This window comes from Manis javanica, chromosome 11, assembly GCF_040802235.1.
Source record: "Manis javanica isolate MJ-LG chromosome 11, MJ_LKY, whole genome shotgun sequence".
In the NCBI taxonomy this organism is placed as follows: Eukaryota; Metazoa; Chordata; class Mammalia; order Pholidota; family Manidae; genus Manis; species Manis javanica.
This window is the reverse complement of record NC_133166.1, coordinates 2219340-2231737: the sequence shown is the minus strand read 5'-3', so window position 1 is coordinate 2231737 and position 12398 is coordinate 2219340. Positions and strand designations below refer to the sequence as shown.

At 38.0% G+C, this 12398-nt stretch overlaps 1 protein-coding gene across 1 annotated transcript; it reads right to left on the bottom strand.

The window, feature by feature from the left end:
• Positions 1–9064: 9064 nt before the first annotated feature.
• Positions 9065–10042, bottom strand: LOC140844138 (olfactory receptor 9G4). The gene has a single exon (XM_073215614.1). It carries the CDS (start codon positions 10001–10003, stop codon positions 9065–9067), a length of 939 nt encoding a protein of 312 aa, XP_073071715.1. The 5' UTR covers positions 10004–10042.
• Positions 10043–12398: the final 2356 nt, after the last annotated feature.

The window sequence follows — 12398 nt, the reverse complement described above, 5'->3', positions numbered from 1 at the left end:
TCATTCACTTATGGAAAGTCAAAAAATTAATTCAAACTTCAGCTTAGTGGGAAAGACACTTTTCTTTGAGAATTTTTGACAACTTCTGAATGTGTAAAAGTAATGCCCCATATATAGTATAACCATAAATGTATTCAACAAGATCTTTCATTAAAGATGGCAGTGTGAGAGGAGAGACAGAGGCCTCCTCCAAAAACCACATACAATACGAAAAGATAGTTAATAAAACTAATCCTGCAAGAGCAACAGGAAAGAAGGCTGAGCCTGACTGCAAACACCTGGAGAAAAAACAGACCCCATGGAAGAGGGTAACATACCAAAGTGATGATCCAGCTGGAACAAAGCCCTTCCCCAACACCAGATCACTGGAAGGAGGAAGAGAAATGGAGTGGGGCAAGAGTAGAGGCCTAGGACTGCTGAACACCCAGCCCTGGAGATCTTCTCTGGGGGCACAAAACTACATTGCATGGTGCTCTGGAGATTAGTGGGGTTGGAAAGCTAAGAAAGGTGTAATATTTGGAGAGGCTGAGATTCCAGCCACTTTTGGAAAACAGGAATCCACATCCAGCTGAAGTCAGACTAAAGGAAGGTGGGCAGTCTGAGAGACTTTCTAACAGTGGGAGGGCTGCCAAAGGGGCAAGGATTGCACAGAGCTTGCTGCTCAAGGAAAAGGACATGTGGACAAAATTGTCCAGGTGCACTCTGCCCAACAGGTTGGGAACTTTCAGGAGCTTCAGGCGCTCCATCCCCCTGGCTGACTACACAGCTCTGAGGGCCTCTACTGTGATACACAGCCTGCTGCACCTTGCTTCCAGCCGGCACTGACTCGCAAACTGGCAGCCCGTGCCCTGGTATCAGGCCAGCCACAGGGAGGCCCCACTTATGGCAACTACAAATGCAAAGCATAGATGCTTACACCTGTGCACTCAGCCCATCGGTTCTGGCAGTGGAGACACACACAGCAGCCAGGAAGCAGGAAACAGCTCTTTTCTCCCGCCAGGCAACAGCACTGTTCCTCTGTAATCCCTGACATCACTCCACGGGCTAAGCAGCTCCAGAGAGTAGAGCATCTGGGCACATACCGATATGAACTATCAAAGGAACCTGGTTCAAAACAAAACCCAACAAACACCAGGAAAGGGAAAAGGGAAACTGAACTCATCAATCTTACAGAAAGAGATTTCAAAATAAAAATGATAAACATGTTCATGGAAACACAGAAAAATATTCAAGAACTCAGGAATGAATTCCGGTCAAAAATCCAATCACAGTATCAGAAATGAAACATACAATGGAAAGTTTTAAAAGCAGATTAGATACAGTGGAGGAGATGATAAATGAAATAGAAATTACAGAAGAGGAATACAAAGAAGCTGAGGCACAGAGAGAAAAAAGAACCTCTAAGAATGAAAAAACATTGAGAGAACTGTATGACCAATCCAAACAGAACAATATTCCCATTATAGGGATACCAGAAGAAGAAGAGAGAGAAAAGGGGATAGAAAGTGTCTTTGAGGAGGTAATTTGCTGAAAACTTCCCCAATCTGGGGAAGGAGATAGTCTCTCAGGCCATGAAAATGCACAGATCTCCCAACACAAAGGACACAGGAAGACAACACCAAGACATATAGTAATTAAAATGGCAAAGATCAGGGAAAAGGACAGACTATTAAAAGCAGCCAGAGACAGAAATAAGATCACATATGAAGGAAAGCCCATCAGACAACCATCAGACTTCTCAGCAGAAACCTTACAGGCCAGAAGGGAGTGGCATGATGTATTTAATGCCATGAAACAGAAGGGCCTCGAACCAAGATTACTTTATCTGGCAAGATTACCATTTACATTTGAAGGAGGGATTAAACAATTTCCAGATAAACAAAAACTGAGAGAATTTACCTCCCACAAACAATCTCTACAGTGTGTTTTGGAGGGACTGCTATAGATGGAAGTGTTCCTAAGGCTAAATAGCTGTCACCAGAGGTAATAAAACCACAGTAAAGAAAGTAGACAATTAATTACTAAGCAGATGCAAAATCAAACCAGCTACCCCCAAAGTCAGTCAAACGATAGACAAAGAGTACAAAATATAATACCTAATATATAAAGGATGGAGGAGGAAGAAAAGGAATGAAAAAAAAAAGACCATTTCAATTGTGTTTGTAATAGCATACTAAATGAGTTAAATTAGACTGTTAGATAGTGAGGAACTTACCCTTAAACCTTTGGTAACCATGAATCTAAAGCCTTAAATGTTAATAAGTACATACCTACTGATAATCACCCTAAATGTAAATGGTCTGAATGTTCCACTCAAAAGACATAGAGTCACTGAATGGATAAAAAAACAAAATCTATATGCTGCCTACAAGAGACACACTTCAAACCCAAAGATATACACAGACTAAAAGTGAAGGGATGGGAAAAGATATTTCATGCAATTAAAAGGCAGAAAAAGGCAGGAGTTGCAGTGCTTGTATCAGACAAAATAAACTTCAAAGCAAAGAAAATAACAGGAGACAAAGAAGGACATTACATAGTGATAAAGGAGCCAGTCAACAAGAGGATATAACCATTATAAATATCTGTGCACCCAACACAGGAGCACCTACATATGTGAAACAAATACTAAGAGAATTAAAGGGGGATATTGAATGCAACACATTCATTTTAGGAGACTTCAACATACCACTCACACCAAAGGACAGATCAACAAGACAGAAAATAAGTAAGGACCCAGAGGCACTGAACAACACATTAGAAAAGTTGGACCTAACAGACATCTACAGAACATTCCACCCAAAACCAACAGGATACACATTCTTCACAAGTGCACATGAAACATTTTCAAGAACACATCATATACTAGGCCACAAAAATAGCCTCAGTAAATTCAAAAAGATTGTAATTGTACCAACCAGCTTCCCAGACCACAAAGGTATGAAACTAGAAATAAATGATGCAATGAAAACAAAAAATCCCACAAAAAACACAAACGTGTTGCAGGCTTAACAATGTGATCCTAAATAACCAATGGATCAATGTCCAAATAAAAACAGAGAACAAACAATATATGGAGACAAATGACAACAATAATTCAACACTGCAAACTCTGTCAGATGCAGCAAAGGCCTTGCCAAGAGGGAAGTATATTGCAGTATGGCCTACCTCAGTAAAGAAGAACAATCCCATATGAATAGTCTAAACCCACAATTAACAAAACTAGAAAAATAAGAACAAATGAGGTCCAATGTCAGTAGAAGGAGGGACATAATAAAGATTAATACACAAATAAATAAAATTGAGAAGAATAAAACAATAAAATCAAGGAAATCAGGAGGCTGCTTGGTTCTTTGAGAAAATGAACAAAATGGATAAACCCTTAGCCAGACTTATCAAGAAAAAAGAGAGTCTACACACATAAACAGAATCAGAAATGAGAAAGGAAATATCATTATGGACACCACGGAAATACAAGGAACTGAGAGAATATGATGAAAAATTATATGCTGACAAACTGGAAAACCTAGAAGAAATGGACAACTTTTTAGAAAAATACAACCATACAAAGCTGACCCAAGAAAAAACAGAAAAGCTGAACAGACCAATTACCAGCAATGAAATTGAATTGTTAATCAAAAAACTACCTAAGAAAAAACTCCTGGAACAGATGACATCATCACTGAATTTTATCAAATATTTAATGAAGACCTAATGACAATCCTCTTTAAAGTTTTCCAAAAAGTAGAAGAGGAGGGAATAGTTCCAAACTCATTCTACGAGGCAAGCATCACTCTGATACCAAAACAAGGCAAAGACACCACGAAAGAAGAAAATTATAGACCAATATCCCTGATGAACATAGAAGCAAAAATACTCAACAAAAGATTATCAAACTGAATTCAAAAATACATCAAAAAGATCACCCATCATGATCAAGAAGGATTTATTCCAGGGATGCAAGGATGGTACAATATTCCAAAATCCATCAACAGCATCCACCACATAAACAAAAAGACACATGATCATCTCCATAGATGCTGAAAAAGCATTTGACAAAATTCAACATCCATTCATAATAAAAACTCTCAACTAAGTGTGTTTAGAGGGTAAGAACCTCAAAATAATAAAGGCCAAATACAACAAACCCACAGCTCACATTATACTTAAAAGTGAAAAGCTGAAAGTTTTTCATCTAAGATCGGGAACAAGAGAGGGAAGTCCACTCTCCACACTTTTATTCAACATAGTCCTGGAGGTCCCAGCCCCAGCAGACAGCACAGAGAAACAAAAGGCATCCAGATTAGTAAGGAAGAAGTTAGACTGTCACTGTTTGCAGATGACATGACATTGTACATCAAAAAACCCTAAAGAATCCATTCCAAAACCACTAGAACTAATATCTGAATTCAGCAAAGTTGCAGGATACAAAATTGATACCCAGAAATCTGTTTCACCATCATACACTGATGATGAAGTAGCAGAAAGAGAAATAAGGAAAACAATTCCATTCCAATTGCATCAGAAAGAATAAAATACCTAGGAATAAATCTAACCAAAGAAGTGAAAGACCTATACCCTGAAAACTACAAGACACTCATGAGATAAATTAAGGAAGATACCAATAAATGGAAATACATCCCATGCTCTTGGATAGGAAGAATAAATATTGTCAAAATGGCCATACTGCCTAAAGCAATCTACAGATTCAATGCAATCCCTATCATAATGCCAATGGCATTCTTCACCAAACTAGAGCAAATAATTCTAAAATTCATATGGAACCACAGAAGACCCTGAATAGACAAAGCAGTCCTGAGAAGGAAGAATAAAGCAGGGGGGATTATGTTCACTGACTTCAAGCTCTACTACAAAGCCACAGTAATCAAGACAATTTGGTACTGGCACAAGAACAGAACCATAGACCAATGGAACAGACTAGAGAGCCCTGATATAAACCCAACTATATATGGTCAATTAATATACGATAAAGAAGCCATGGACTACAATGGGGAAATGACAGCCTCTTCAACAACTGGTGTTGGCAAAACTGGACAGCTACATGCAAGAGAATGAAAATGGATTATTGTCTATCCCCATACACAAAAGTAAACTCAAAATGGATCAAACACATGAATGCATGTCATGAAACCATAAAACTCTTAGAAGACAACATAGGCAAAAATCTCCTGAATATAAAATGAGCAACTTTTTCCTGAACACATCTCCTCAAGCAAGGGAAATAAAAGCAAAAATGAACAAATTGTATTAGATCAAACTAAAAAGCTTCTGTACAGCAAAGGACACCATCAGCAGAACAAAAAAGCATCCTACCATATGGGACAATATATTGGTAAATGACATATCCAACAAGGGGTTAACATCCAAAATGCATAAAGAACTCACATGCCTCAACATCCAAAAAGCAAAAATCTCGATTAAAAAATGGGTGGAGGATATGAACAGACAATTCTCCAAAGAAGAAATTCAGATGGCCAACAATCACATGAAAAGATGCTCCACATCACTAATTATCAGGGAAATGCAAATTAAAACCACAATGAGATATCACATCACATCAGTTAGGATGGCCAGCATTGAAAAGACTAGGAACAACCAATGTTGCTGAGGATGCAGAGAAAGGGGAACCCTCCTACAGTGCTATTGGAAATGTAAATTAGTTCAATCATTGTGGAAAGCAATATGGAGGTTCCTCAAAAAACTAAAAATAGAAATAACATTTGACCTGAGAATTCCACTCCTAGGAATTTAACAAAATAAAACAAGGTCCCAGATTCAAAAAGACATATGCACCCTTATGTTTATTGCAGCCATATTTACAATAGCCAAGACATGTAAGCAGCATAGTTGTCCATCAGTAGATGAATGGATAAGGAAGATGTGGTACATATTCACAATGGAATATTATTCAGCCATAAGAAAGAAACAAATCCTACCATTTGCAACAACATGGATGGAGCTAGAGGGTATTATGCTCAGTGAAGTAAGTCAGGCTGAGAAAGACAAATACCAAATGATTTCCCTCATTTGTGGAGTATAACATCAAAGCAAAACTGAAGGAATGAAACAGCAGCAGACTCACAGACTCCAAGTAGGTACTAGCAGTTACTAAAGGGGAAGGGTGTGGGAGGGTGGGTGTGGAGGGAGGGGGAAGAGGATTGAGGGGTATTATGATTAGTACATATGATGGGGGGTGGGAATCATGGGGAAGACAGTGTAGCACAGAGAAGACAAGTCATAACTCTGTGGCATCTTACTACACTGATGGACAGTGACTGTAATGGGGTGTGGGGGAGTACTCGATGATATGGGTGAATGTAGTACTACATTGTTTTTCATGTGAAACTTTCATAAGATTGTATATCAATGATACCTTTATAAACAAAGAAAATAATTTTAAAAAAGATTGTATATCAGTGATACTTCAATAAAAAAATGGTACTGCAGGAAAAAAAAACTGTTCATTAGCAGGTTCTGCTGCTCTGAATACTTTTAAACATTCACAGCCTTCAAATATCCATGACCAAGAATCCCTACTTTGCAGCATTTATTATATTGCAAATTTTACATATATCTCTAGTCATTCATTTCCCTGTCACTTCCTGTAGTATCGGAATTTATAAGAAAAATATATTTGTTCTTTGTCTCCATACCAAGCACCAAGCTCCTACAAGCACTTGGGATTTTCTAGGTGACGAGAGCTGTGAAGAAGGCTTTTGTTTAGTTAGTGCAGTGACTTTTGGAGAGCCCTACATCACCTAAGGGGGCTGGTGGGCAGGGGAACCAGCCTGTGATTAGAGGGTTGGAACTTCCAGTCCAACTCCCTGACCTCAAGGGAAGGAAGAGGAGATGCAGATTGAACTCAATCACTCCTCCATAAAAACTCAGAAAGACAAGGTTCTAAGAGCTTCCAGGCTGGTAAGCACCCTGGAGATCCGGCACACTCAGAGAGCCCGCAAGCTCTGCACCCTTTCCCCGTACTTTGCCCTATGCATCTCTTCCCTCTGGCTATCCCTGAATTATATATATCCTTTATAATAAAACACTAATATAGCAAGTGAAATGTTTCTTTGAGTTCTTGAGCCACTTTTCCAGCAAATTAATCAAACGGAAGGAACATTAGAATCTCTGATTGGTAGTCAATTGGTCAGAAGTACAGGTGACAACCTGGATGTGAGACGGTGTCTCCATTTTACTCTGTGCTGTTCCCTATGCTGTTCTGCAAGATCCACAGTCTGAAAAATAAAGATGAGAAAAAAGCTCTGAAAAAAACTCTGTAGGTTAAGACAATCTGAAGTCTAAATTGAAACAAATTTCTCTAATCAGTTCTCAGAGAAAACGGTTTGCTCCGGGGAAGCTGGAGGTCCTGGATTAGAAATAATTTATTTTAATTCAAAGAAATCCAGTGGAAAGATGTGTGTATGAATTTGATTTGCTTTAGTGACTGTTATTCTCTATATCAAAATATTTTGATTAATTGAATATCAATATACTTTATAAAAAGCAGCATCAGAGCCTAATGTAAAATAAAACAAGACATATTGCTTCTGGATCTCAAGGGATTAAACATTAATTTACTAACTCTCCCCTGACACTGACCCATTTTTGTTTCCCCTACATGATGAGTTTTATGGGAATATAAAGAAAATGTTGTATGGATTCTGGACATATGTGGAATTCACCCCTAACTTCCTGTCCATTGTTTACAGAATTTCTGTGTAAATGGAAGAATAAGGAACATTAAGACTATTTGATGAAAAGAGAGAAGGTGTGGTGGGTTATTTAGTGAATGCAGACAAAAAGGAAGATCAGAATATCAGAGCTACTTGCTCTAAAATTTTTATTTAAATGCATTTTTTAAATGTGCTCATTACAATGATAGCTAGAATCTTCAATCACAAACCTCTGACTTCCAAGGCACAAATGCTTCATTTAAAAACTGGAATAATTAACCTTTATTTGCAGCATTGTTATAGAAAGAATTGAAAAAGGCATCAACCAAACCTGCCAGCTATTGAATATCGAGAGGTAACTTTCTTGGTACTTGAAATCTTCTGGTGGAACAAAAAAGCAGCAGCACTGGCTCTAGAACATAGTGGGGTTGGGTCTGTACCTTTGTTTAATTCAGTATGTTCCCCCTGGGGTTCATAGTTTCCTTCATGGGAATATGTGGTGGCATGAAGTGGTGGACAGAATGTCAGAGTGTTCATTCCCTGTGAACAGGTCTCTCCTTTAGGGTGATATACAGTTCTGGAGACACATATTTCTCCATTGATTTAGAAAGGTATTGGTTTATTGGCTTGCTTATGTAATCTCAATAACTCAAAGATTTGTCTAACGTTTAATTGATGTAGAAGGCACAAGGTTTACACAGGTATCTTGTTTACACACATTAGAGCTTTATGAAGGAATAAGGAAGGGATGCCTTCTTAAAAATACATATTTAATATTGTAAGAACTTTGGTGATAGCTGGTAGCTAGAATTATCATGTATATAAATGTTGAATCACTGTGTGGTACACCTGAAACTAATGTAATACTGTGTGTCAACTACCCTTCAATAAAAAATAAAAAAAAATTGATCAAAAGAACAGAATAAATCCAGAATCATAGCCATATATGTATGAAAAAAAATACATATTTAAAAAATCTCATGTAAATTTCCAGCTCTTGAACTAATCCAGATCTTTTTTCCTCATGATAAAGTTTGGTCACTAAGCTTCTAAGTCAAACCATGAATACAATCATCCAATTACGCTTCTCTTTCCAAGATTTCCCAAAGATATTCAAGAAGATAATTTTATGAATATCTGGTTCTGTAAAGGATTAAAATACAATTTAGTGGAACATCAAACCACCCAATATTACAGGCTGAAGATGATTTAATCCCCCAACAAATAATCATCCAATAAAGAGTGATTTGATCAATGCATCATTGTTTTAAATATAATTCGTATTTATAGAAATATTGCAATATTTACAAACGTGAGTAAAAGCCACTAATTTGGAGAATGCAATCAGAGCATTATGCAAAAGATCACAATCATCTCAGTGCCTTTATGGTCTGTATTGCTTTATGGAAAGCCTCTTTGACATCTTTGTTTCTCAGGCTATAGATGAGAGGGTTGAGCAATGGGTTGATCACAGTGTAAAACAGAGCAGCCACTTTGTCTCTCTCCAGAGAGTACGTAGAACTTGGCCTTGAGTACATGAACAGCAAGGATCCATAGAAGAACATGACAGAGATGAGGTGAGAAGCACAGGTAGAGAAGGCCTTGCGCCTTCCTGAGGCCGAGCGAATCCTCAGGATAGCCAGAAGGATGTTCACATAGGAAATCAGGATGGCGAGAATGCTGGAGAGGACCGTGAAGCCCACCACACCTAGGAGCACTTTTTCATAGACATGGGTATCTGTACAAGACATTTTTACCAGTGGTGGTGCATCACAGAAGAAGTGGTCAATGATATTCTTACCACAGAAACTCAGGCGGAAAGTGTTGGCAGTATGGGCTATGGCATTCAAGAGCCCTCCTATGTAGGAGCCAGCAACGAGTGCAGTACAGAGAGAACTGGACATAGCACTTGAATAAAGTAGTGGGTTACAGATGGCGGCATGGCGGTCATACGCCATGGCCGCTAGGAGGTAACACTCAGTGTAGGCTACAACACAAGAAAAGAATAACTGGGCTCCACACCCGGCCAAGGAGATGCGCTTATCTTCTGAGATACAATTGGCCAGGATTTTGGGAGTATACACAGAGGTGTACCAAAAATCCAAGAAAGACAGATTGCCAATGAAAAAGTACATAGGTGTGTGCAGGCGGGAATCAGTACGGATTAAGATAACCAGGGTCATGTTCCCCGACAAGGTTATCAAGTAGAGCATCAGAAATATTCCAAATAGAATCAGCTGCCACCGGGGATCTGCTGTGAAGCCCACCAAGATGAATTCAGTCAGGATAGTGAGATTTCCCACTTCCATGTCCAGAGAGGAGAGAGTCTGATAAAAACTTCGAGGGAAAAAAATTACTTTGTCATTTTTCTATTGTAAGACATTAACAAAGTTATCAATTAGGTAAGCAATTCCTAGGTAGCTTATAGATGTTCTTATTTTTTATTTAAGTATTTTTATTGAAGTTAGTTGATATATAATATGATTTTGGTTTCAAGTATACAGCAAAGTCATCTGCATTATTAGGTGCTCACCCCAGTTAGTGCAGTTGCTGTGTGTCAACTCAGATATTACAGACTGTGCTGTGCTTTCATCCCCGTGACTAATGACTCAAAAATGAAAGTTCAGCCTGTGACTGGGTAATATAGAGAAAAATTTACAAGGTCAGCAGTCTAGTTAGTCCACGTGACTCTCTTCTGCTTCTCTTCTTAGCAAAAACAACAGAAACTCCTTTACCTTCCCGCTCTGCCAGGCACTCACTCCCTAAGCTCACTCCCTAAAGGTGCGCCCCCTTGCTTGCTTGCTGTGCACATAGAAATGTTGCAGATACAGAAGCAGAAAGATACATATTGCTCCCCTAGCCTTTGCTCAGGGCTCAGACCTTGGGAGATGACTCCCCTCTGAGCTCGCCGGTGTGAAAATAAAACCTCAGCACTCCAAGACCTCCGAGTGCTGCTTGGTTGTTCCATCAGTGATGCAGTCCAGGTTTTTCAGGTTTTTCATAATAGGAAGACCACAGGAATTGGTGTTAGAATCTGATTTTCAAATTAGCGCTTTCACTTATTCATTGTTTAATGCAAGGCACATCCCTTAGTCTCACGAAACAGACAAAAACAGACAAGAAAAATGATGCCCCTTACAGGTTGGCTGATTGGATAAAGAAGATATTCATAAAAACACCCAGGCTAATGTTAGGTCCATAGTGAGCACTAAAAAGCTGCTTCATATATTATTGTTAGATTTTGTGTCAGGCATTGTACTGATAATTACACTAATACCAATACACTGCACTATTCCTATTATTGTTAGTACAAATAGAAATACATATATTTCTATATAGATTATATATTTTTTTCACACACACACACATACGTCAGTTAATATTCTAAATCCTAATCTTAGTCTATTTAAACCTTTCCATGTTTTTATATGTTAAGTACTGCAATGATCCTAATGGAGTTTAGGAAATAAATCCAAGGTCACAGAATTGGTCAACAGCAGAGCTGGTATTTGAACCGAGAATTTTCTTGATCAAGTGTAAGTATATTCTCTCAGCTATTCCACCATTTACGTATTTGATAACAGAATTGTTTCTCTCTGGTTCTCCTAAGGCAAATTATAATCCCCTGACAACCTGAATTTCTTTCAGAAATCCTTTTATTTAAAGATCACTTTTCTCCCCGCTTTCTATCAATTGAGATTTAGATACATAGTTCAGGCATTTTTTATACAGAGGTTGATAAACTTTAGGAAAAACCAAATTTTTGTTGTCAAGCATTGACTGAATCCTTCAAAGTTCACATCATGAAACACTAATGCTCTCAGAGACAAGTTAAAAGATGTCTAATTTAAAACATAGAATTAGGGCCCCAGTGACCAACTGCCTTACCCTCCGTGAGGGCAAGCTAAAACCAACACAGGATTGCACTTTACTTCAATATTTACTTTTCAGCTAAGCCAGAGTCAGTTTATAACTAGAATGCAAATGCCAGTTTTCTCCCTCAAGGTCTTCAATTACTGCTAATTAGGAAGCAAGTATCTTAATCTTTAAATATTGCATATTCTCATTTGTCAAATGAGATGATGTTCAGCTGGTGTTCAGTTGATGATGTTCAGAGAACACAAGACTTGCTTGGTGACACAAAAAAATTCACCTTGGAATGTTGAAGATCTTTCCGTTTAGTAACTACTAGAATATAATGGAGCTCTCCCATTAGCACACAAGACACAGAGGCTTTAGTTTTACACCCAGTGTTTCATAAGATGGCTTTAATTTACCTTTATAACCTTCTCTCTTACCATTTGTCTTCATCTATTCAATATTACCCCAAACTAAATTACTCACATGATTGATTTTGCCGTAATAATCTCACACATCCTGGGAGCTTCACATGTATGCTACTGTGCCAGTATTCTTTTGTGCACTGTAAGTTTTTTTCTGAATCTCCTCAAAGTTGAGTAGAATAATCTTGTCAGGAATTTTTGGTTATTAAACTTAAGATATATAAAACGATGGGTAATAGCTACCATCTCAACAGTTACTATGTACTTTTTCTGCTATATTATCACTTGTCTAGAAATGAAAAATATCTGGAATGTATTAAGCTTATCTTTATACAATATAATTAGGAAAATGGAAATGACCTCTTAGAGCAAATCGCTGCTCTTTGAGTAGTACCTTCAAAAGAGGCAATTAACTGAAAAA

What these genes read in the sequence shown, in the direction of transcription:
- LOC140844138 (XM_073215614.1), bottom strand. Translation starts at nt 10,003, where the DNA reads ATGGAAGTGGGAAATCTCACTATCCTGACTGAATTCATCTTGGTGGGC.